General features: G+C 34.2%; 1 protein-coding gene across 2 annotated transcripts; it reads left to right on the forward strand.

The window, feature by feature from the left end:
* The first annotated feature begins 384 nt into the window (after positions 1-384).
* On the forward strand, positions 385-22,941 carry LOC106101565 (folliculin-interacting protein 2). 2 transcript variants are annotated; one of them, XM_013280832.1, is made up of 13 exons: positions 385-633; positions 1,917-2,100; positions 3,791-3,903; positions 4,914-5,089; positions 5,729-5,830; positions 8,008-8,141; positions 11,649-11,770; positions 13,515-13,655; positions 14,355-14,504; positions 18,292-19,709; positions 19,892-20,018; positions 20,581-20,692; positions 21,130-22,941. In XM_013280832.1, the coding sequence occupies exons 1-13, from the start codon at positions 557-559 to the stop codon at positions 21,334-21,336; spliced, it is 3,063 nt and encodes a 1,020-aa protein (XP_013136286.1). In that variant the 5' UTR covers positions 385-556; the 3' UTR covers positions 21,337-22,941. The 2 variants fall into 2 exon arrangements, with proteins under 2 accessions (XP_013136286.1, XP_013136295.1); XM_013280841.1 differs by lacking the exon at positions 385-633 and adding an exon at positions 666-1,139.
* Positions 22,942-25,788: the final 2,847 nt, after the last annotated feature.

Genomic DNA, 25,788 nt, shown 5'->3' on the forward strand with positions numbered 1-25,788 from the left:
AAGTATAAACTGTATACAGGTTTTGCGAAAATAAAGTTTTATAAGTGCAGTATTTAATCATCTCGCAAAGTAAACTTTAGTAATATACATAGAATAGATCTACAAAAAGTTTATTTTTAAGCTTAGAATTACGAATTTAAAAGATATGACTTCGATCACGAAACTTTTTCTGCGTGAATAGGAGTATGAAGCTTTAGCCTATGGTATGCAACAGATAACCTAAAAATTGGTCCATGATTTAAACTCTATCTATATATCTTATTACGGTATTATAGCGCAGAATTCATGTAGTATTCTATAAATATTCTGTATTTGGGGTCCTAAACACAAGATTACCTAAAATCTTCAAATGACCTTGACCTCGCATTAGAAAACACACTCTTAGTCTGTGGTTAATCATATGACTTTCGCACGTGATCTGTCAGATTATTTACATCCGATGTGTTTTAGAAATACATAAATGAATATTTTTGATAGCCTTGTGATAATTGGTTACGAATAAAGATGCATGGCAAATCTGACCATGAAAATGTCGTGAAATGTTTAATGTGAGGAAATGGCATTGTTCGATAAGATCTTTTCAACAAAGAGAAAACTCGATTACGTTGATCGGGGCTCAAGAAACTGGGCCAGGTATGTGTCGAGGATGCTTTTTAATCATTTGGGTGTCTTAGTGCGACCGTGGCATGTATTGAAGTAGTTGACGCACATATCGTCGTCATTTCGTTTATTCAAAATCGTTCGTTGTACTTTCGTATCGTATTGATTCTGACGCAAACATCGGTGGCAGTTCGGCGAGCGTCACCGACGGCCAACAAATACTACGGGAGGCACGAGCATGTGATAAGGGCGGGGTGCGGGCGGCGGGCGTGGGCGCAATGATCGCGTCACTCAGGAAGAGGGGAGGCATACTTCTATGTTTACTTACTATGTAGTCAGAGGCTAGTACACTTGCACATTCCACTCAGGTCGGGCGATTGCCATTCGATTCTTTGCAGTCTTTGTGCATTTAATATCGAAACTTACTGAATTGCATTTTGTTAGGCGTTAATATTGAGTGACAAGGATTTCTTTTTTACATGTCAGTGAACAGCTGTGAGGTCCATCCATATATGACTATGAAATAAAATGAAATTTAGGTAATTAACTAGTAGTGTTTTAATTAACCTGACATCTCACAAGTCTTAATATGTCTAGAATATTAATAGTAAATTAAAACCAAAGTGAAGTAGTTCTTAGCAGTGTAAACTTGATTGTATTCTAGTTTGTTGAGGTGATTTGTTATGTGTTGGCATTATTTTAAATTATATACAATTTATTGATTTATTACTACCAGTGAGTATTGATATGTGTAAACAATACCATATGAGAGAACAGGTTACCGTTGTATAGCAAGAAGCATGTGACTGCAATGTGTAAAAGAGAAAGTTTGCACATACTGTATTTAGTATGTAACCAATTCACTTGTTTAAGGATTGTGAAACACTGTGGTGTTTTTATTTACTTTTAATAAGTTAAATTTTAATAAGATTTATTCACTATCATACTCTACCTAATAATATAATGCAGAAATTTAGAAGGAGAGATTTTTGTTACCATGTAACTCTCATAGATTTTGATAAAATTTGATCACAGATCTAATATAGTCTGGAACAACATAAAGACTTTTTACTATTGCTTTTCTTATAAATACTCAAAATATTGAATTTCATTAGCTTATATAGTTGGACTTATTTTGATGATTGAGGTGTTTGATTTTATTTTATTTGATTTATTAAGATTGTTATGATATTACAAATAGTAATGAATTGTTCAAAATTAACTAATTCAATCAATAAAACAGCTATAAATTGACAATAATTATCTTAAAAATAATGAACTAAACATATCTTTGCTAATTAAATTACTTTTTTAAGGCCCTGTGAGATAACTCCCGAGCAAGTGAGGTTGCTTCTATTCAAAGAGTGTGACTGGAGAGGGAGAAAAGTCCTCTTTGATTCTTCTACTATAGAAAGAGTTCCAGCTAATAAGAATGACAAGCCAAATCTACAGTCAGATGCCCCATGTATTGTGGAGGTGGCAAATGGTTACAGCTATGTGGTAAGTTATTTACTAAGTTATTATATACTGTGGTAGATATTGTAGGTCTCTATATAGGATTCATCCTAGTATATTACATTGTTAGTAACAGATACCTGTGTATTGCTATTAATAATTTCTTTCCTACAAAAACTGGCTTGATATACTGCCTGGTTTTTCAAAGACAAATGAAACAAGAGCTAGAGTACATCTGTGATACAAAAGGTTTTTGCGCTTGCAAAGGAAAATGGTGTCTATTTATATATAGTTTTAGTAATGAATTTGCATACACTTGCACACTGTTCTATACAAACTATTCAATGATTTATCTTTGTTGTCTGGGTATATATTAATCATATGACTTTTATTATTATCAAATAAAAGGACAGTTATGACATAGATAAAGTGTTTTTTAATAATTTAAATGCAACTTAAATTTTAAGTTTATTACATAAACCTTACCCATTAAAGTTGTCATAGTATAGTAAGAATATGATTCCTATAATAATTTTGCAATGACAAAAACATTATGGGATACATTTTTAATATTAAGTATTGCTCCATAAAGCCTTAACCCTGTCAGGGGTTTAAGATTCAAATAATAGTATTTTTTTAACCTTTGTTAAGCAAAATTTGTACTAATATTTGCTTATACTCAGTTTAGTCCTAAATTTTAATTTATACTGCGTTTATTTGTAAGGCTGTAAAACTAAATTTAGCAAAGACGAAGGTTAAGAAAATATTTTCGGCATATACGGAAGTTATACTGATTGCAAATCAACTCTAACATTATATTCGTATAGCAACATGAATGGAATAACGATAAGAATACTAAAATTAAACTATAGTTAAATGTTTGCATTATGTCTTGATTATGTCCTGTTTTTCGCTATGTTTGTTAACGTCCGCGATTAACGAAGCCTTATCAAACTGAATAAAAATAACTCTACAATTGAGACATCGTTGTCACGAGACTGTCTGATTCAACGTTTATTCGCATCACTTGTGATCTATATTTAGATCCATTTTATGTTAGCCATTTTTATTATAACAGACGCTATAAGTGGGACTAATGAACGTTCCCGTATAAGTTTTTTGTGTAGTGATAATTAATGGTAACCATTTATAGTATTGTTATATTCTCGTGTAACTAGAAATAATAGATTCCTCTACACTGTGGAGTTTATTTGTGACTCTTTCCTTATTGGTAATTTTAATAAACTCGTTTTTGATCATTTTATTGCTCTAAAGTATGTTTATAAATTTTGTATACAGTCTGCAACATTGATAGTACAACAAATGCCATTAAAAATTCTGTCCCAAAACTTACTACAAATCTTGTTTTTTAAAATTTATATAAATAATTTAAGTAATAAAATAAACAATATATGTTAGGCATAAGCGTCTACAAGGTAAGGTTTCTACCCTATGGCAGATTCCCCTTAGAGAGTCGAATAATTTAAAATAACACAAAATAAGTACTCGATTTACCCTAGATCTTCAGCAGCCTATGATGTTAGGCAGGATCTTACCTTGGACAGGAATAGATTGTCTTCCGAAACCCCTAAAATTCTTATTAAATTAGTCATCATGTCCAATATTTCATTACACGTATTTATAAATGTTTTTCAAACACAGCATAGGGTCGTTGATCTGTAGAAAGCTATAGCACTAAGGCGCATGAAGGACATACAGTAGCAATTGTTCGCAGTACAAGGGGCCGGCGGCGGACGCGAGCTTGCTGGGTGATATGATATTCGGTGCGGTCGCTATGAACTTTAAAAACGTCTCCTTGAAGATTCACATCATGAATGACCCTAAAAGGTAAGTTTAGTAAACTAGCTGCTGCTCGCGACTTCACCTGCGTGACATTAAAAAAAATAGCCTATGGTACAGATAAATTACCTTTCTAATGGTAAAAGAATTTTTAAAATCGGCCCAGTAGTTTTAACGTGAATCGAATACATACAAAATACAAATCTTTCCTGTTTATAATATTAGTATAGATAATACATGAAAACAACAATAAAAAGGCAAGACATTGATCCAGCCAAAAATAAGAATGCAATAATCTAGGAAATTAAAAAGTCATTTCGTGATAAGACAGTGGCAAAAGGCAATTTGAATTAGACTTAATAAGTGAGATTTAGGTATAAAAAGTTTCTATACACAGTACTTTAAAAGTAGAAAATGTATTAAAGAAGGGATTGGAATTGAATTTCCGGTTACCTAACTGTTAATCCAATGCTACGTTTGTTAAAATACGAAAACAATATTAAAGCCAAGTAAGCATTGTTAAAAATATAGAAGTACATATTTATTTTTAGCGCTTGTTTTTTTTAAGTATTACGTCATCTCATACGAAAGTGTTTTGTTTGTTCCATTTTTTACCTTCCGGACTTGTCGTGATCTTGAACCTTACGAGAATCCGGAGGATGTTGGCAAGTCGCCAGAAGTGGACTCGAACGATTTAAAACAAGTGGTGTAGATAATACGTGTTAAACAATCTCATTCATATGCTCTTAACTCTTAGTGTGATAAAGTACACCAGGGGTGTCAAACCACTGGCTCGCGTACCATAAATGGCACACATATTCTTTTGGGCACGTTGATAATCCTAAAAATACAAGGAAAAATTGTGAAATAGGTGCACCATGGAATTGAAGTAATAATCGCAGTCAAAATTATTTGATGGCACGTCTAAGACCGCATTAAACATTTCTTAAATCTCATCTTCATGCTGACAAAAATGGTACTTTGATGCATAAATGTTCGCCAACCCTGGAGTAGATGTTTAGTTTACCTCTCGCTCTAAATCGTATTATCTCTATTAGGTTTATGTGCACCAAGGTGTTCTGCGTCCCCATGTCCCGAAGGATAAGTCGTGTTGAGAAAAAGACCAGCGAAACCAACAATAACGTGGTGCGCAATACTTCGACGCCGTTGAACGTGCCGGAGTGGCGCGGGGAGGAGGTGTCTCTCAGTTTCTCCATCGATAGGGGAGATTCGGGTATGTTGTTATACGTTAGTTGAAAATCCTAGAGACTTTTATTACGAAAAGACTCTTGTTTGTCTGTGCAATGGAATTTCGTAAATGAAAAAGGAGGGAAGTAAAGTGTTAACTAGCAAATTATATTTAGGTTTGATTTGAAAAATGTTTGCAATTATATTAAGAAATTGTAAACATTTCTTTTTTGTATCTAAGAAAGCAATAGTATTGACAGATGCATATAAATTGTGAATAACGATATAAAAAATTAAAGTTTTTGATAAAGTAAGCGATTAATACGCGATGCTATCGGTAGGAATGCGGAATGTACCAGTTCTGGTGAGGTTAAATGATGTAATGCAAATGTAAAGAAACTAGTATTATGCAAATGTATTTGCTTTATTTTTCAACATTTGCCAAATTATAATTCTTCTGTATTTAAGGTCGAAATGCGATGAAACTTTAGTCATTTATTTTTTATCGATTGCGTGAAAATAGTATTTGAACATTTAAAACAAAAGAAAGTTAATATTGTTTTTACACTAATTTACTAACAAATTGTCTGTTAATTAAGGAGTGCAAAATATACAGAGCCACGAGCTATTGAAATGTATACTTTTATGTGTGAAGACCACAATTAAATTTTATAAAGTCTTGCAGGTTTCTACAGTGAACAATCACCTTACAGCAGCGTGGGGTCTAACTTCGACCATTCAATGTACGACGGGGACAGGAAAATACAGGACGAGTTGAGTTTCCATTGTAAGTAATTCCAATATAGTATTCATACTAGTCATACTATCATACTAATATTATAAATGCGACAGTTTAGATGGGTGGATGTTAGAGTTTGTAGCCTAAACGGCTGAACGGATTTTGATGAAATTTGGTATAGATGTAGAGCACAGTCTGGAAGAACACATGGGCTACTCACTTAAATTCCACGCGGACGGAGTCGCGGGCGAAAGTTAAATAATAGTCTAAAAAACTTATTACATATAAAATACTGTTATATATATATTCTTTCCGAAAAGGTTTTTGTGACATTTTATATTGACAGGATTCGTAAGAGCCCACACCTCTGACTAAACAATCGCAGAACTGTTGTGCGATTGTCGATTGTTTCGCAGCCAATTCAAATGTTTAGTTGCACAACTAATCGAGGAGTGTGCGCATCTCCATAAGCTCATATGAATCAAAGCGGCGACTAAACAGTTTTGCGATAGTTTAGTCAAAGAAGTGCGCGTGTTCTTATCTTATTGTATATTCGTTACATCACTGGGTCAAATATGTTTGGTGATCTATATCAAAACTCTAAAAATGTCATCATCATGTAATTAAATTTCGCATTAGAAGTCCCAAAACCATGTGGTATGATATTTCAAACAATCTACACGTAATGCTGTCAAAAGGGATTACGTTATCTCTACTCTGATTTAGTTAAAATATGATATTTCCTGAAGTATGTAAAATGATACATATCGATTAGATAAAATAAATATAATTTATATATTTCACGTGACTAATATGATTAAATTGTTTTTAATATTGAAGATATAAAAAAATACCTTAGGAGTATTTTAAAGTTACGTGTACATAATCTAAGAATGTTTTACAAGAATGTGTATTTTAAGCATGTAATGGTTTATAGTCCAACCTAAAAAAACAAATCTAATTTAATACCATTCATAGCAAACTTTGTAGCGTCAGTTACATTGAAATCTAATAGGATTTCATTGTCAATTTGAATGGGCTGATGCGACGCATCCTCTCGTATACGATACTGGCTGTTGCTTACGACTTTTTCCGCGTAAAAATATTGCCTATGTTTCTCATAGATAAATTACCTTTCAAACGGTGAAAGAATTTTTAAATTCGGCCCAGTCGTTATTAAGTTATATACATAACAAAATATGAATATAAATCTTTGCTAATGCAAGTTTCACACGAGGACAGAGCAGTAAAGCAGTACTACTATTGTTTAAATGTTTCTTTACTGTTTAAACAATGACAGTACTGTGTTATTCAACTGCTCTATAAACTAGCATTATAAAGATTTGGATTAGTATCAAGTTGTATAAGAAATTTCATTCATACATTTATGACGTCACTGTTACGCTAATTGCATACGCCAGTGTAATATTTAGGGCATTCACGTCAGTATCGACCGGAAACTGATGACAATTGTTGATCTTTCGTATTTGAAAGTTATTTAAGATCGTTATTATATTGTGGTAATAAACTTACCGTTTATTATAAGTTACGGTTGAAAGAGTTTTTAAAACTGTTTTAAAATTAGTCATCTGTTAAGCTGGGATTAATTGAGTAACAAAACTCTCGCTTGCGGATGATATCATAAAGTTCGTGACATTAGTTTCTGAGACTTTTATAAAGCCGCAATATCAAAGGTCAAGGATATTCCACTACAATCAGTTTATTATATGTCTATAGAATAATGCTATATTGCTGAAATCTGTTGCCTCTTGGCACATTATCATAACGGTAATTTAGACTTTCATGTCTCCCATTTTGATTCAATTTGCAACGACACTTAAGGATTTTGTTTGGATGTATAAATAGATTTTATTGTCTACCAGTAAACTCTTACTATTGTCCACTATAAAGTAGCTGAAGTTTCCATTTATTTTATTATTACCTAGAGATTCATTAATGTTAGGTTGAATTAAATTTTAAAGGAATATAACTCTAGTTATGTATGTTCGGAAACGCATTTATTGAAACAATAACACTAACGAATGGTTAAAAGTATCTAATAAACCGGTCATAAGCTAAACAAGTTTGGGTCATTTCAATACTTTTATGCGGCATCTGTCATTTCCCCTTGTATCCTTTTACTCCACGCCACACTTATTTTCAACGATTAGTATGATTACCTTATGTTTTAAAACCTCAATACTATAAGGGATTACTTTGGCTAGGTCCGCCTGGTCGCAAGCTAAGCGTGTCGAGTACAGGCAGTTGGCAGCGTAGAACCTTCCAGAGTATGGCGACACGCTTCGACCTCGGCGGCTCCGGACTGCTTAGTGTGCCCACTAACACGTCGGATTCACAGGTAAATTACTATTTACACCTTTTGAAATGTTACTATAATGTAATTTCTTTGATATTTGTAATAGAGTACTGGTTACTGTCTTAGTTTGTACTTGAGAATATTTTTTATATGGAAGCATTGTCGAAGATCGCAAGATGTAAAAGAAATTGAATTTTTTATCTTAATACACATGTAATGTAATATTTATTTTCTAACAACACACTCCAGTTATAGCTATAGCTTGGGTAAAAACTATTTATGTACAAGTTTTAGCCCGCGATTCCGACCGCGTGGAATTAAAAATGTAGGAGCCTATGTATTCTTCCGGACAAAGCTCTACATCTGTACTAAATATCATCAAGATCCGTTCAATTTGAAAATACGCAGTAACAAACATCCATCCATTCAAACTTTTACATTTATCTTAGACTAGCTTTCGCCCGCGACTCGGTTCGCATGGAATTAAAAAAAGAACAAAACTGATTAGCCTATGTGTTCTTCCTGACTATCCTCTACGTCTATGCCAAATTTCATCGAAATCCGTTCAGCCGATTAGGCTACAAACTCTAACAAACATCCATCCATCCATCCAAACTTTCGCATTTATCATATTAGTAAGAAAGGTTTATTTTCTAAACAGCAGTCAAGTTTGTTTACAATGTCTTTATCGGCGTCAAAGCGCGTGATTCGTGTCGTAAGTGACCGCACCGGCCGGTCATGTGAGCTGATATCTCTAATTGAACACCGATAATTAACACACACTTATTTACACTCCTGTATATGCAATTAATTCTGTTATGTAACTAATATTGATTTCCAGAACATTGGTTATGGTCAGTTACAATTAAATTACTATGCTCTTGCTCACGACCTTTGCAAAATCACCTCCTTATCTTAGTCCCGTAGGGTCCGCGCACAGGGTTTTCATCCTCCAAATAACTCATCCGTAATTTCAGTCATCACTCCCTTCTTGATCATGTCACCTTTCACACAATCCATTCATCTCTTTCTATGTCTACCTCTACCGAGGTACTTCCACACTCATAACGTTCTCCTTGTTACATACGATTCATCCCTCTTCATAACATGCCCTTGGCATGCTAACCTTTTACTCCTTGTTCAATCACTGGGGCTAAATCAAGAATAGAAAAAAAATCTAATAATACATTTATGTCCTCTGACTGTAGCTACCCCAAAAGTAAAAGATTTTTTCCTAGAGCCTATTCAAATCACACACTGACAATCAAATCTTTCTTCTATATATTTTTGTACAGATTGCTTTTACAAATATTACTTTTAAGAAGTAATCTAACGTAAATTGCTTCTCCATTTTCTCCAAACGAAGGGTAGGAAATAAGCACTCGTTTTAAAATATGTATAAATCTGCTTGACAAAGAAATTTAAATTTACATGACGTTCTGTTCTTTCTATTTCTGGTTCATTCTAATGTCTCTCTGAAAATCCTAACTACGTCTGGCTTAAACTGTCTTACTGTGACTGAGGTCATGTAGAACTCGTTTATACTAACGGTATTCTAACACAGATGTTGCAACTAATGGAATATGTTTATTATTTCTTTGAGGTACTGATCGATTTTAATTATAGAAATACTAGCTTCCTTCGCGACTCCCTTCGCGTGGTATTAAAAAAAACAAAAGTGATCAGCCTATGTGTTCTTCCAGAGTATTCTCTACATTTATACCAAATTTCATCGAAATTAGTTCAGCCGTTTAGGCTATAAACTCTAACAATCATCCATCCATCTATCGATCCATCTAAACTTTCACATTTATAATATTACTATAGTATTTGAATTAGTATGATAGTTTGTCGCCGATGAATAAAAGACAGTAGTAATAAAAAAAGCACACACACACCAAAAATGTCTACGTCGAAAATGAAAACTTATTTCTTTAACTGACAGAAGCACGCGTCTCACGTCTGCCAACGTTAAAAACATGTCAACAATGACAGCACGATCCGCTTCGTATGTTAAAACGAATATAATTGTCTTTGTTTTTGTATTTACAAGTTTTTTTTTTAAATTCATTTCTGTATTCGTCACAGATAATAGACAAATAATGTTATTTTTTTAGGCATTTTATGCCAGTTTCTTATAATGAGCTGCTAAAGCTACCGTTTATTATATCATTACATACTGATTAATTAGTGTTAGGCTAAATTAAGAAGTAAAAGTCAAGTTCGGAAAAGTATTACATGAAGTTATGGAACCAATAACACTAACGAATATTTAAAATTGTCTGGGAAACCGGCCATTAGTCTTGTTGGATGTTAAATCTTATCTTACTTCTTAATAATATTATAAATGCGAAAGTTTAGATGCTATGGATGTTTGTTAGTGTTTGTAGCCTAAACGCTGAATCTCGATGAAGTTTGGCATAGTTGTAGAGTATAGTCTGGAAGAACACGTAGGCTATTTACTTTTCTTTTTTTTTATTCCACGCGAACGCAGTTAAAGCTAGTAACGTATAAAATTAATTGTTGTGATTAGAATTATTGATTATTTTAAAAATGCAAATAAAACTGTTATTTTTCGGTATCGTTATATTAAAATAAGTGTCGTTGACCTATAGTCTTACGATCAATCAATGCTTATCCAAACTGACAGCTGGATTATTGTGATTTATTCCGTAAACTTTAGACAGTGTAAAAGTGAGTTTCCACTACCACTACACGTATACAGATACATGTTATATCCGTTAATTTTATAGAGAATGAATGAGAAAACAATATGTTTGTAAATTCGGTACCTCAATAGAAACCCTCGTTAAACTTTTTTACGTAAATGATGAGAAATAAATGTTAAAGAGCTGCCGATATTGTGCTAATATATTACCAATAATGTATTAATATTTACAAAATGTATTGACGGGATACGCTAATCTATAATATTATAAATAGAAAGGATTTGTATATTTGTTTGTAATGCAAACTCAAAAACTACTGGGCCGATTTTATTATTTTTTCACCGTTAGAAAGGTAATTTATCTGTGAATGATGTTTTTATTATTTTTTAATTTCACGAGGACGAAGTCGCGAGCAATAGCTAGTATCTTGTAAACATTGCCGAGGTGCGCCTTGTCTTGTGATGTGTCAATATAAACTCAATATCCGATTGTATTAATAGAAATATCAATCAACATGGAAGCATTAAGCACAGAGACATAATTTATGTGAAATCTGACTGCATAACATTAGTGAGAAATCATAAATGCAAAAGTATAGATGGCTGATGTTAGAGTTTGTAGCCTATACTGCTCCATGGATCTCTATGAAATTTGTCACTGAAGTGGAGCATAGTCTGGAAGAACACATACCAAGTTTTTTTAATCCGCGTGGCAGTCATGTGCTTGTAAAGAATCTATGCTATCGAATAACACTACGTACTAAAACTTGAGATACTAATGCTTGAATATTCGCTCTCCTGTGAAATTTGCTTTTCGCACTTACTTAAGTTTACTTAGGGACCGTTGATATGTAAACTTTTCAGGTGTTTATTGTTCATAGATGTACAGTAATAGTACAACTAGCGGCACAAGCGACAGCCTTCTTAGTACCTCATCGGGCGTAGCGCAGCGCAGAAACAAGCTGGGGTTAGCTTTGTTGATCACTGTACCTGATACTGACATGTAAGTATGCATCTACTTAAATAACTTACATTATAATTAATATAGTGCGATAAAATTCTCTGCCCCGGTACGGGACTAACTTAAAATTATGACGTCTGTAGCGAATTTTAGATTTGTTTTAGTATTTGGCTGACAATATGTGATACCTAAACAAGTATCTTACTTATGTTATAAATGCGAAAGTTTAGATGAATGGATGTTTGTTAGAGCTTGTAGCAAAAACTGCTAAACAGATCTCGATGAAATTTGGCATAGATGTAAAGGATAGTCTGCAAGATCATATAGGCTACTTATTTAAAAAAAAAATCCACGCAAACGGTGTCGATGGCGAAATATAGTAGAAAATAAAAATTACTACGTTTTTTATGTTCATTGACATGAGGATCTGTTTCACTTGCCCACCGGGTCAAATAATTTGTAAGGTCTATACTTTTACATGTTCTTTGCCGGCTAAGATGACACAATGGTTGAATGTTTGTGAAGTAATAAAATTGTTTTACAACCTTTATCAGGTAGTTTGTTATCACTCTCACTCATCCTAAACTCGTGACAGCCGTCGGTTTATGACGGTAATAGTAATAACAAACATTATGCCCACGAAATAATTATACATGTACCGCTAATTTGAACCTTATACGCACGTGTTATGGTTGAAATCTGATAATTGAATGTAAATCGCTTCATCACTCTAATTTTGACATCTACTAGAATATAAATTAGGTCAATTAGTGTAAAAATCTAAGTATAGTCACATGTTTTAAGCCGTTTATTATGCAGCTCTTTTGAAACCTAATGGATTCTTTAATTATTAATTACCCTAGATCTTAGTTTTGAATCTTTTGAAGTTAGGATAAGATTCTTAATTTTCTTTCAATAGTACCAATTGTACTATTTCTATAAGTAGTATCTTTTTTATTACGAAAATATTGAATGAAAGAATGAAAGGAATCAGTTTATTCAAAAAAATGAAAAGGAATGCATTCGGCATGTGCTCGGTGTACACCGAAGCGCCAGTTTTCAAAAGAAAAAGAAAATAAAACGTGTTACACATGTTACATTCGGTCACAACTATTGCTGCTCCTCTTCTACGATTCTAAATATTTCTATTCCATACAAATCAGATTGACGTTATAAGAAATTTCGAGTTTAAGCTTATCATTTAACACGTTCCTTGCGTTAACGTTAAACTCGAAGCATGGGTGTCAGAAATATAGTTATCTCTTTTGTTCGTGAGTTGGAGTGTAGTTTGTCTTCCACTCACCAGGGGTAAGGTAATAATAATTAGCTACCCAAGCCGGAGCTCAAATACAAGAAAATACTTCGTGTAACGTACGGAAAATGTAAAAATATTACAGTATTTCGTCACTACTAAAAACATATTAATAGTCAAGAGCTAACTATTGTCTTAAACCGTATTAAAGCTCAAGCCTAGCGTTTATTTCGAATGGTAAAAAAAATAGTTGATGAACATTAAGGATGGGAAGGAAAAATGGATTTGACGGTGGAGAAGACGCATAGGAATGGGAAATGGCCAATTTACGTGCGTTTCATCCTCTGTCAATGAAGGGTAGGCAACGCATCTATAATTGCGGATGTCTATGGGCAGCGGTCGCTTTCCATTTCGATGGATTCTGGTGGCCGCTTGCTCGTTTGCTAATTTATATTATAAAAAAGCGCTGCTAATAATTTATTTAAAAAAAATGTGTTCATGATTATAAATTAATGATAAGAATTTCTTTGTTAGGGATTTGATCCGTCGTTGTGTTGAACACTCGCCGCAGCTGCAGGCGTTGGTGTGTCGACTACGCGCGGCCACTATGGCAGCCGGCGCGGGGGGGAACTTTGTATCCACGTTACATACAGCTGCAGGAGATGCTGCGAGATGGTAAATAAACAATTCTTTAATTTCCCACAAAATTGTTAGTTATCTGATATCTAACGTGTTAAATTTATGATGGAGAAATCGGTTTATTTACCTTACCTGACAGTGACGTCATTTTTAAGCTAACTGAGCCTCTGTCAGCTAGTGGTAGGACAGGCCTTTAGACTTAACTTTCGTAGAGTTTAGGTGGCTCAGGGTTTTGTAAACATCGTGATGCATATCTGCGGAGAAATTCAAAGATATGTGTGAAGTCAACCCGCAGTGCAGCGTGATTGACTAAAGCCTAGTTACTTTAAGGGTAGTCTCCGAGCCCCTCAGTGGGGACGTATAGTGAGCTGGTGATGATCTTTCTCCTAAACAGCGATGATTATTCTGTTTGTAAATTATATGGTGATATTAGCCTATAAAGTTTATTCATGCACTTCTATGTATTGCAAATATGCAAATATGTCCTCTTATTACTTGAGTTTTTGCTTCAATACTAGATACATTTAAGATGGAATAAGCATAATAAATAATAAGTATCTCTAAAATTAATGGAAATTTTTACTATGTAACGTATGTATTATGATAAAAAAAAACGTCGGATTCATACGTGCAACACATATTGTCCGAGCACCATGGTGCCGGGGTTGCAATATTTTGCAATAATGAAATATTAGTAATAATGTCAACAGATTATTGATAATTATTATTTTTTAGGTTATCAGATTTAATGTTCGGTCCGCGGCTGCAGTCGCGCTGGCTGAGCCTGCAGGGCAGCGCGCCGCGGCGCTGCGCCGGGCAGGCGGAGCTCTTGTTGTCTGACATCTGCGCACTGCTGACAGCGGCCGACACCAAGGATACTAATTTGTAAGCATCTATACTCATACTAGCTTTCGCCCGAGACTCTGTCTAGAATTAAAAAAAAAACAACAAAAAAAGTAGCCTATATGTTCTTCCAGACTATCCTCTACATATATGCCATGAATCTTTCTAACAAAAACCCATCCATGTATCTAAACTTTCGCATTTATAATATTAATAAGATAGTAAGATAAGGAGAAAAATTTTGTATTTTTGTATATATTGAAATAACTTAAAAACTTCTGTACCGTTTTCATAAATTCATTCACCATTCAAAAGCTACGTTATCGCTGAGTAACATTTTTAATTTTACGCGGAAAAAGTCGCGAGCAACAGTTAGTGCATTTCACACAAGCTAATTGAAAATGTTATCATATACTCATAATATTGACTTGTAAGTTTGTATTCAAGAATGTTAATTTTTTTGGTATATTATTCAGAATTAAAGCAAATAACTATATTGATTTTATAAATCGTAATCTCTTACATAATCTGTTTTGTACCATGAAATAGCAAATGTATAAATATTTTTCCGGCGCCTGAGAGATTGCCAATGAATTAAAATGACATAAGAGAGTATCAAATACATAGTTGCTAAAGTATTTCTGGATGTCGGCCAAATTTTTACGATTTTAATAATTTATCCCTCGTAATGATATTCAAATGAATGAAACATTATTTCTATTTGATAAAACCTTTATTGTAGACAGATTGTTTGCCAACTTTGTTGAATAACAGAAAACTATTATTTTACGATAAATGATTATGTGTTTGTATGTCGAATTTAACGTTTACAAACTGTTGTTTATAAAACAAAAGTCAGTTTATAAAATTTTCATTTTCTTATAATAGTTTGTATTTGTGTAGCCAATTATTTGTTCTATCTTACTTCTTCATGATATTATAAACTAGCTTTCGCCCGCGACTCCGTCCGCGTGGTATTAAAAAAAAAGCAAATAGCCTATGTGTTATTTCAGACTATGGCAAATTTTATCACAAACTCATTTCAAACTATTTACAAACTCTGAAAAACATCCATCTATCCATCTTAACTTTCGCATTTATAATATTAGTAAGATTATTAAGATGGAAAGTTTTGGTGTTTGGATGTTTGTTAGAATTTGTAGCCTAAACGGCTGAACGGTTCTCGAAATTTAGCATAGATGTAGAGGATAGTCTCGAAGTATGCATGGGTAGTCTATGTTTCATTTGTTTTTTTTTTGTAATTCTAGTTAGAAAGCTAGTTTTTTAAAACATTATTTACATACTAGTTAGTATAATAATATTAGCATTTTCATCCTTGGCGTGACCTTCCAAAGTGCACATTATATAGCGACAGTCCGTCTGTCAGTTATTTCGCGCGTCATTTCTTTTGGGCGGTTTCCATTTCGCAAAAGTGTAGGTGAAAGACTGCGTCGGAGCATTTACTTTGAACATATCTGGTAAATGTGTACAAAAACATATTGTATTCCAAACAATATGGTTAGAGATTGTTCAGTTGAATACTCGTTTTAACTCACAGCTGAATATTGACGTCAGTTTGGTTTCTTTCTAAATGTCAATTTGGTTGCGATTGCTAAATGTTTTAGAAAACATTGTTGCAAGAAGTCATTCGTAATTATATCTGAAGCGGAAATTTCCTTTACTTCATTTGCCATTTGCTCTTTTAAATTGTACTGTTTTGGTTTTTAAAAGCTTCAAAACTAAATTAAAATCAGTTTCACAGACTACAAAACAGATTCTACATTAATTCGAGTGTCTATTTATATTGAGTTTTTTTTTTAAAGTATTTCAGTTAAATGTAAAGGCCAGTATCAATCTTCATAAATATCTAGAATCGTTAGTAACAGTCACGAGTGTTCGATATTTAAATTCTATATCGAGATCCGATAGTGAAAGAATCCAAATATTTGATATCGCGGCCACGTGACTCAGTCAGGTGGTAAAAATATTTTCATTCTATACGTAAAACGGTAATTTTTAACATCGTACACTGACGTAGATTAATTTTATTACCTGTTTGATAACTTCGGTAATCACATGACTTTAAGGGTGAGCGCACACTAAACAACAATCAATAATTTTTTACTTATACTTTAGATTACGTATTATAAAATTCGATACATAAGTGCTTTGGAATATTCTATCATACTGCTGTAGTCAAGTAATTGCGTGACTTTTTTAGGTTGTGTATATCACGCTGTGACGTCACTAAAATTATTATTATTCCTTTCTTGGGAGAGATATTTACGCTATTTATGGTCACAGATTAGTGCGAAAACCTTTAAATTGCGCACAACTTTGACTAAACTATTGCACAACTGTTTAGTCTCACTTTGATTCCTATGAGCTTATATGAAGGTGCGCACACTACTCGATTTTCAGTTGTGCAACTAAACAATTGAATGGGCTGCGAAACAATCGACAATCGCACAACTGTTGTGCGATAGTTTGTCAAAGATGTGCGTCCACTTGTAGTTTATTTAATAAATATATAAACTGACTTTTGATGACTTTAAATACAATTAATTACCAAAAAATATATTATCTCTGGCTTTTGTCCAGCGCAGTCGTGCGTTTAATGACTCGGCGAAAAGAAAAGCAAAGTGTTTGTCTCTGGCTCATTCCGAACGTCAATTACGAAACGTGTGAATGAGGAGAGCGTCATATTGTAACTTATGTTTTATTTTTAGCTCCGACATGTTTTCTTTGGTTATTTCTATATGGAGTGTTTACGTATGTTCACGTGATAACCCCACATTCGGTACTTCAATGCGGTGTAAATTGCTTGAGAACCTAATTAGGATATCGTAGAAGTGTGTGAATTAGTTTTGTTTTACATGAGAATTTGTTCTAAAAATAAATTGATGTATTGTTAGCATGTATACATTACATATGGCAACACAATAGTAATGTTAAATACTTTGAATTATTTACACTTATATTATAAAGAGAAAAGATTTATATTTTTGTAGGTATTGAAAATACTCAGAAACGACTTGGCCGATTTTAATAAATCTTACACCATTAAAAAGCTACGTTATCAGGGAGTAACATAGGCTGTATTAATTTCACGCAGGCGAAGTTGCTAGCAACAGCTAGTAATTTATAATTGTTTTCTTTTTCCCACGGACATTGCCTGAAGGATTAGGGGACAAGTTGTATCCCAGTTAAACAAATAATGTATAGTAGACATTAAATTACTTCTTATTAGGGTTAGTTAACAAAGTTTAATGTTTTTAATGCATATAAATGTTACTGCTAATGTTTGAACAAGGACAAGCGTTGATATTATTCAAATGTTTTTTTTTAGAAATAAATTGAGGTGAACGTCCTGCCCTTCCCGTTATCTTAACAAAATAATCTTCCTATACATGTTTATAGTCTAGAATGACGTACAAATGTAAATATATCTTCCACATAGTGGGCGAAATATAACATAATTGAAATATTTCTTGTTAATGGTGGCGTAAATCAACAAAAATATGAGAAGACTCGACTTTGATCGAAAATATGACTTGTTGAAATATCTCCATAAATATGAATAAATGCTTTATGTATTATATTTTTTAAACATTTCTTAGAAATGAAAAAATGTAACTCGTTGAAGTTAAAGACAAAGAGAACATTTTAATGTCGTTGTATTGTATTTCATCATCACCATCAGCCATACTACACGTCCCTACTGAGAGGCTCGGAGCCTAACCTAAGCAAGGGGTGACGAGGCCATAGTCAAGGCCTTTATTTAGGTCTCAATTATTACAATAATAAAAGTTTATATTTTTTGTTCCAGTTTCATCAGCACTCTGCTCACCAATGTGCTCACTCACCACTTAGGTTGGGTGAGCACCGTCAGTCCATACGAGGTGCAGCAGGGCTCCGCCCCGCGCCGCCCCTACAACGCGCTGTGGGCGCAGCTCGCCGACCTCTGCGGCACCATCGGACATCCGCCCCGCGCCGCCAGGACTCTCATCACCGGCAACAACGCACACTTCATCAACAAACTCCTCTCCGTACTCACCTACTTCCTCCGCTGCGGTGACGTCACCAGAACAGACTTCGCGTACCAACAGTGTGAATATCAAGAAAGCAAAGTTAAATGTGTTAATGTTGTGAATTCAAGCAGCAAGAGCGAGTCTTGTAAAACCGCGGAACCGAAATTACCAGACAGTTTAAAAGTGCCGATCAATACTCAGAGTAGTGGTAGTAGTGTTAGTACGTTAGTTTCGAGCGAGGTCAGCCTCAAACGGTCGGCGACGCTCTCTAATTTTAATGATAAGCTCTCTATACCGGAGCCGGCGGTCTGCGGCGAGAAGTCCGTCGGCGGGATGAGGAGGAACCCCACGGTGCTGATCTCATTGAAAGGTTCCGACTCGAGTCTGGACACGTCAGGGTCGGACTTGGAGTCGGAGAACAAGGTGGTGTTCGTTCTGGGCGACGATGAGAAGCTGGTCGGTTTAAAGAATAAGTCTAACGGCGGGAGGAGCGTCAAGAAGTCCTCGAAGGTGAAAGAGGAGTGCGGCCGCCGGCCCTGCGCGCGGGACATCGCGTGTGGCGCACAGGGCTCCGACGGCCCCGCCAAGTGCTGCCGACAGACACTTCAACATTCCAAACCAATAAAACATTCCGGTTTTAAGTTTGAATTCGATAAGTACCCACAGATAGTCACTAATTATATGAAGAGCAAAAACTTAGAGATACTAGATAGACATTACATAGGGAAGCCGGGGAACTTAAAGCTGGACAACTTCCAGTTCGACCCGACGATAGTTCCGCCCATTCAGGAGGAGAGGTGCGATGCTTGCTACAAATGTCAGCTGATGGAGTCATTGCTGCAGACGCCCACCAACGCCTCCGAAATGGAGTACATGAACGACATTCCGCGACAATCTGAGCCGCAAGTCGCTAAAGAGGTCATCGAGGGTGAAGAGAAGCGAGAGATGTCGCCGAAGACTTTTGTTAGGAAACGAAAGGAGAATACTATTGTAGTAAACTGCAGAAGGGCCGGTGACAACTCGAGGTCGGCACAGGAACGCAGTCAGAAGGAGCGCGTGGAAAAGCCTAAAGATACAATAGATGTGAAGCAAGTTCTAGAATTTCCATTGCCGAGTGTTTGTTGTCGATCTCAACAGTGCCACACGCGGTCCGGATTCGACGCCTCTTTGTTGGGCGGAGTCACAGAGCACTATATACCTGATTTAATTTTACAAGGTGAGTATGTTTATCTTTTTGTGTCTTACGTTTTAAACTCTTCTTTAAAATTGTAATGAGGTTCTATCTGTATCCTGGCTCGAAGGACCAATATGTGATCTTTGAATAAATAACGATTTCTAAATAATATCGTAAAACGTTAAGATTTTAATTATTGTCTTATATTTTTGTTTCTATTTCAGGAACAATTTCAAACTATAAAAGTTGGGAGACTGAGTTACGGCGGGACCTAGACCTCACATCGTACTTGAACAAAACTCTAGACACGCCAATGCAAGCTATCGCCATAGTTGGTGATACTAACACTTGGTAAGTGATAATTAAAACTTAAGTAATAACTTATTATATCAGTTATGTTATTTGCTGTCTGTGCGATTATATCCGCATTAAATTATAAAATATGTTATTGTTTACATTGTCTAAAACTTTCAATTGAATATATCGAAATTTAAATGCAAGAATGACTATCACAACCTTTGATAATAATTACCGTTACTATGGTAATATTATTTCTTTTCTGCTTGTAGTTTTTGTTTTGCCCTTTCCCGTGTGATAATTAGATTCCCGAAAAATATACTCTCTAAAGCTTGTCGTAGGTGTAAGGCTTTTTAATTAATAAATAATTGTTCAAAAATATACAGTGATTGCTGGCATCCTACATAACAAAGGAATGTGTGTCTACGCTTTATTATATTACTATAGATTAAGTAAAAAAAAAATGTAAACTGGGTAGTTTACATTTTGTTACGGAGAATGTGCACTCACAAACCAAAAGGTTTAAATACCTAAAGTAATAGATGAAGAGAATGTATTTAATATATTTGAAATAAATAAATAAAAAAGTATAGATTGAATGGTTATTTTGTACTAGGGAGGTGTCGGTGGCGGGGCGGCGCGGCGGCTGGGGCGGGCTGTCGCCGCTGGTGGCCGCCATGCTGGACGCGCTGCCGCTCATGCGGCGCCTCAACCTGCCCTCCTATCAGGTATATTCACTAATATTGTATTCAAATAACTCAAAAACTACTCGGTCGATTTAAAAAAATTCTTACACCATTAAACACCAACAGCCAATAAACACTTAACTGTTCAAATGACAAAATACACTCACGATTCTGTCATAAATTGTTTGTAATAGATATTTTGTCAATTTAAAAATGCATAGTACGGAGCGTATTATTAATTTAATTATAGATTGCAAATTTACAGTATAGTATGGATAGAGAATAACAATAGAGTTGTCAATTTTTATTCTATTTATTGTTTACACTAGCTTTTACTCGCGACTTAAACACACGGAATTTAAAAAAAAATAGTAAATAGCCTATGTCTTTTTTCAGACTTTATTGTATCTGTGGTAAATTTAATCTGTGTCGTTTTAGAGATATGCAGTAACAAATCCATTTTTGATAATTTGTTACAGTGCATACAATACTTAGAAGGTAAATTAAGGGAGTTGTGCGTGCTATCAAAGACTCTAGCTGATCTGCTGATGACGACAGACTTCTGCGATATCGCCTCCCTGACGAAGACCCTCAATATTGACGTGAACGACGTCCCTCTATTGTTGGCTGTCGCCACCACACATACTCCGCAGTTAGCTTCCCGATACGGAATATCTTATAGTTAGCCCAAACTTGCTTTCAACACGCCCCATATAAGACTGACCTTTTATACTATTGAAATTTACCCATATTATCCTACGGGTAGGTTTGCCTGTTTTACTCCAGTTTCATTTACCGTCTACTCCTTAAATGTCACTTTTACGTAAATATTCCTTTCAAGACCTCTATCAGTGTACCTCTCGTAAGTAAAGTTTTTATATGTAATTCTCTCCTCATAATTGCACATCCCAATTTTTTTTACTACTATATGAAATTTAAAAACACCTTCTTAAATGTATCTGCCATTGTCAATGTCACTGTGTCAAATTTGTTACTAAATGTCAGTGACAAAATTGTGACTTAATGTCATTGACAAAACTGTGACTTAATGTCACTGTCAAATTGTAATTTAAAATCACTGTCAAAATTTGAGGTTGCGCGTTGGAAACAAGTTTGATGTGCTTTGAAATATAAATTGTATTCAAATCTGCCTTTTCACTTTCTGCTTTTCCATTTGGAAGTTCTTTTAATATCTGAATGTTAAAAATAAGATTTTCCAAATATGGATGAAGTTATATCACATTTAAATATTTAGGGAAGTAGGGGCTTCATACATTTCAGAACGTACATATCATATTGACTTTTGTTCTATTAGTGCTATAGATGGAAAAATAAACGTTTATCATGTACTTTGCAATTTTGGCTTTAATATGTTACAAACGTTATTTACGCGCGAATTGAGTTGGCACTTGGAAAAGAGTGAGATTTCGGTTTTGTAGAGCGTTGTCTTTGTCTATCGCAGTTGTGTTGTGACGTCACACAATAGCTCTTTTAAGAGCAGTGTGCGACAGAGAGAGCGCTCTACAAAACCGAACTTAGTCGATCTTTGTAATATCTCTCTTTTGCCCGATGTGCCAACTTAAATACCGTGTATTTGCTTATTAAGCTTTTTGGTGGGAGTCTATCTGTGATTTAATAAACTTGGTATATTTTTTTGTATATATACATATATAATTGTATTATGATTCAATTTGATTGGAAATGTGTTGAGATGTTTTTGCTGTGATTGTGTTAGAAATGAAAATATGTATATTTTAATTATATTTATAAATTTTATTTTTTTATCATAATAATAGTGTTTTAAACACTGGCAACTATCGAGTGATATCTAATCAAATTAAAATGCTGCCCTTCATTTGTATTTATTGTTATCTATGATTTTTTTTTGTTATTTTGTTACAAAGACTTTGTTATTCCTTAAAGTATAATAACTTCATTATAGATTTAAAATTAATGTATCTTTGAAGCGTAATTTTTATCTTATGTATTATATCTTTAATCCGTTATATGTTTTCAGGGTTAATTGTACAATTTACATATTTAGTTGTAATCTGACCAGAAAAATAGAAATTATGAAGAGGGCGGTTCAATCGCCTTAAATCATTTATAAATACGCTGAAACGTTAGTACTGTATTTTTTCGTAATATAGTGAGGGTTTATATTTCTGGTCCAGCTGTAATTTTTAATCTGTACGTAAGAAAGTTACACATTAACTATAATACTCCGCATATTATACGTACCTTTATTTATGAAGTCGATTTGTGTGAAGATTATTTTTTATTTGTAATTTTGCAAGTATTTTTTTATACTGTAATGAAAATAAATTATTTTTTTCTTACAGAGATTTTGTTTTTCTTGACAACTATAAATACCTCATAGTAATATTGAACTGATAGTATGGGTGTATGTACGTATGGATGTTACACAAGGAGAATATAGTCTGGAAGAACACAGTTATTCTTACACATTGTAGGCTTCAGGATTTCCGACCTTAGGTTTCGCATGTGATACCATAACCTCTCATAATCTGACTTAGGTTACCTAAACTGTGAAAAACAATTCATTTAAGTGCTTTCTAAAGACATTAAAAATATATTTTCAAATAGCACACCATGAGCTTACTATACCACTGAGGGGCTCATAGTCTACCCTAATTTGTGACTAGGCTATAGTCAATCACGCTAGCTCACTGCGGGTTTGTTTACTTCACACATATCTTTGATTTCTTCGCCGATATTTGCAGACACCCTTTAACGTAAGAATGTCGGGTAAATTATGTACCTTTAAATTTGAAAATCGAAATTCATTTGTACATGGCGGGTTTCGAACTCAAGACTTGTAGATTACAAGTCGAGTGCCTTAACCCTGAGTCACGGACGCTCTTTAGCATACATTTACTTTAAATTTGGTGCCGGAGGTCTAATTTAAGTCCCTTTCTCTTTACCACCCTTTTCTTAAGGAGAGGTTGGAAAGGGGAAGTGGATTTGACGGTGGATGAGACGCATAGGAAGGGGAAATGTCCTCTTTATGTGCGTCTCCTCCTCCGTCGTATAATGGTAGGCAACGCATCTGCAATTGCGGATGTCTATGGGCAGCGGTCGCTTCGCCGTTTTGGCGGTTTCAGGTGGCCGCTTGCTCGTTTGCCGCCTTATGTTATAAAAAAAATACTTTAAATGTATGCTACATTAAGATATTAAACATCGATCATTGATAAAACGTGACCATAAATCCCATTCTCGTGGGAAATCAACAAATGGAAAAAAGTTGAAACAATGTGCGGTGCAACGACACGCGTCATTTGCATTTAGTATTCGTTGCACGAAATGAAATTACGACGATTGCTGCACTGGATTACTTTATAATCTGTTTACCGTTTGAACAAAGGATTTTCAATTTGTAATAGATTTTATTACGTAGATATCTTTTACAGGTAATATATAATTTGCATGATATTTTTGTAACTCTTTTTTTAACGTTACGTCTACAAATTTTCATGTCATTTATTGGGTACTGAGTAGTCTTCTAGTATTATTTTCTTAAATCTACACTTAGTGTGGTCCTTTAGTGGCTATTAAACTAGTAAAGGACTCTAACTATGGCAAATAGTTTTTTTATTTTATTAGACTTATTTTATTTTAAAAGACTAATACAGCGTTTCTTATGTTTGAACAAGTTCAAAGACAAAACGTAGATAAACTTAGACCCGCACTCGGCTTGTGTTAGCTTAAACAAAAGAAAAACAATATGTTCAAAGGGCAACCCTTGCTATGGGCGCTTAGCTACAGATTTACTTTTCTACGTTGTTTAACAAGTTGATTTAATACAGTCCTTGTGAACACAAAGATGGTTAGGAAAGAAAAAATGATTGAATAAAGAAAGCATTTTTCATACAGTAAGTATTATTATAACCGTATGTTCGATAAAAAAAATGTACCAAGTACATATTAACAGGTAACATACAACAATATTAATATAAGCCTGGTTGTTAGTTCGTGCCGCGGGGCCCAAACCCGTCTCGTAGTAAATGAGAGGTTATATTTTATACTAGCTTTCGCCGGCGATTCCGTCCGCATGGAATAAAACAACAAAAGCAAATGTGAGTGTGCTTATGTGTCCTTCCAGACTATCATCTATTCAAAATTTCATCAATCCATTCAGCCGTTTAGGCAACAAACTCTAATAAACATCCATCGAAATTTTCTCATTTATATCAGTATGATTATTGTCTAATTTAGTCACGTCTTTTAGAATTCGAATTATTAAACATCGATTTATTACTCCTTTTATTTTTGTGTAAAAAGGAAAGTTAGTTGGTTATTGTGAGTTTTGGCAAGTTGTAATAAAACGCAATGTCTCGGTATTATAAAAGTTTGATTGATGGTACAACTTTTCCAGCGAACATTCGCTTTCGAGCTATATTTTACGACAAATTGTAAACGAAAACTTCGATATAGTATAGTTTTACCTTATATGGATTAGAACAAAGTTAATTAATATGTAGTAATAGAATACATAGTCAATGTTACTCTTCTAACCGTAAAATTTATAACGATTCGAATTTCCAATTATGATGGAGTAGCTTTCGCCCGCGACTCCGTCCACGTGGAATTTAAAATAAAACAACACTGAGTAGCCTATGCGTTCTTCCAGACTATCCTCTACGTCTATGCCTAATTTCATCAAAATCCGTTCAGCCGTCTAGGCTACAAACTCTAACAAACATCCATCTATCTAAACTTTCACATTTATTGTATTAAAGTATGAAGTATGATGGTTTATACTTTGTAGTGACAATTTACAATCAGTTAAAAATACCTCTTAGTAAAGTACATTATCTAATAGTTTGTTAATCTATACATATAATAAAATTGGAGTGTCTGTTTGTAATATTAAAAGCAATATCTAGATTTCGGGAAGATGATGTATTTGCGTTACTGATACCGAAAATCGCATTAAGTACGTGAAAGAAAAAACTTACTAAATAATTAATAAAATTCTGTTTCTATTTATTTTGCTACGATGTAGGCGCTTTGAATCGACGCGTTTCAGTTTATTATTCATATATCAATCAATATCGTATAACAAAGAACAGCTAAATTACTCTCCATGACGTATGTTTTCTATTCTGTACAGATTA

Source organism: Papilio polytes, unplaced genomic scaffold (genome assembly GCF_000836215.1).
Source record: "Papilio polytes unplaced genomic scaffold, Ppol_1.0 DF824303.1, whole genome shotgun sequence".
Classification (NCBI taxonomy): domain Eukaryota; kingdom Metazoa; phylum Arthropoda; class Insecta; order Lepidoptera; family Papilionidae; genus Papilio; species Papilio polytes.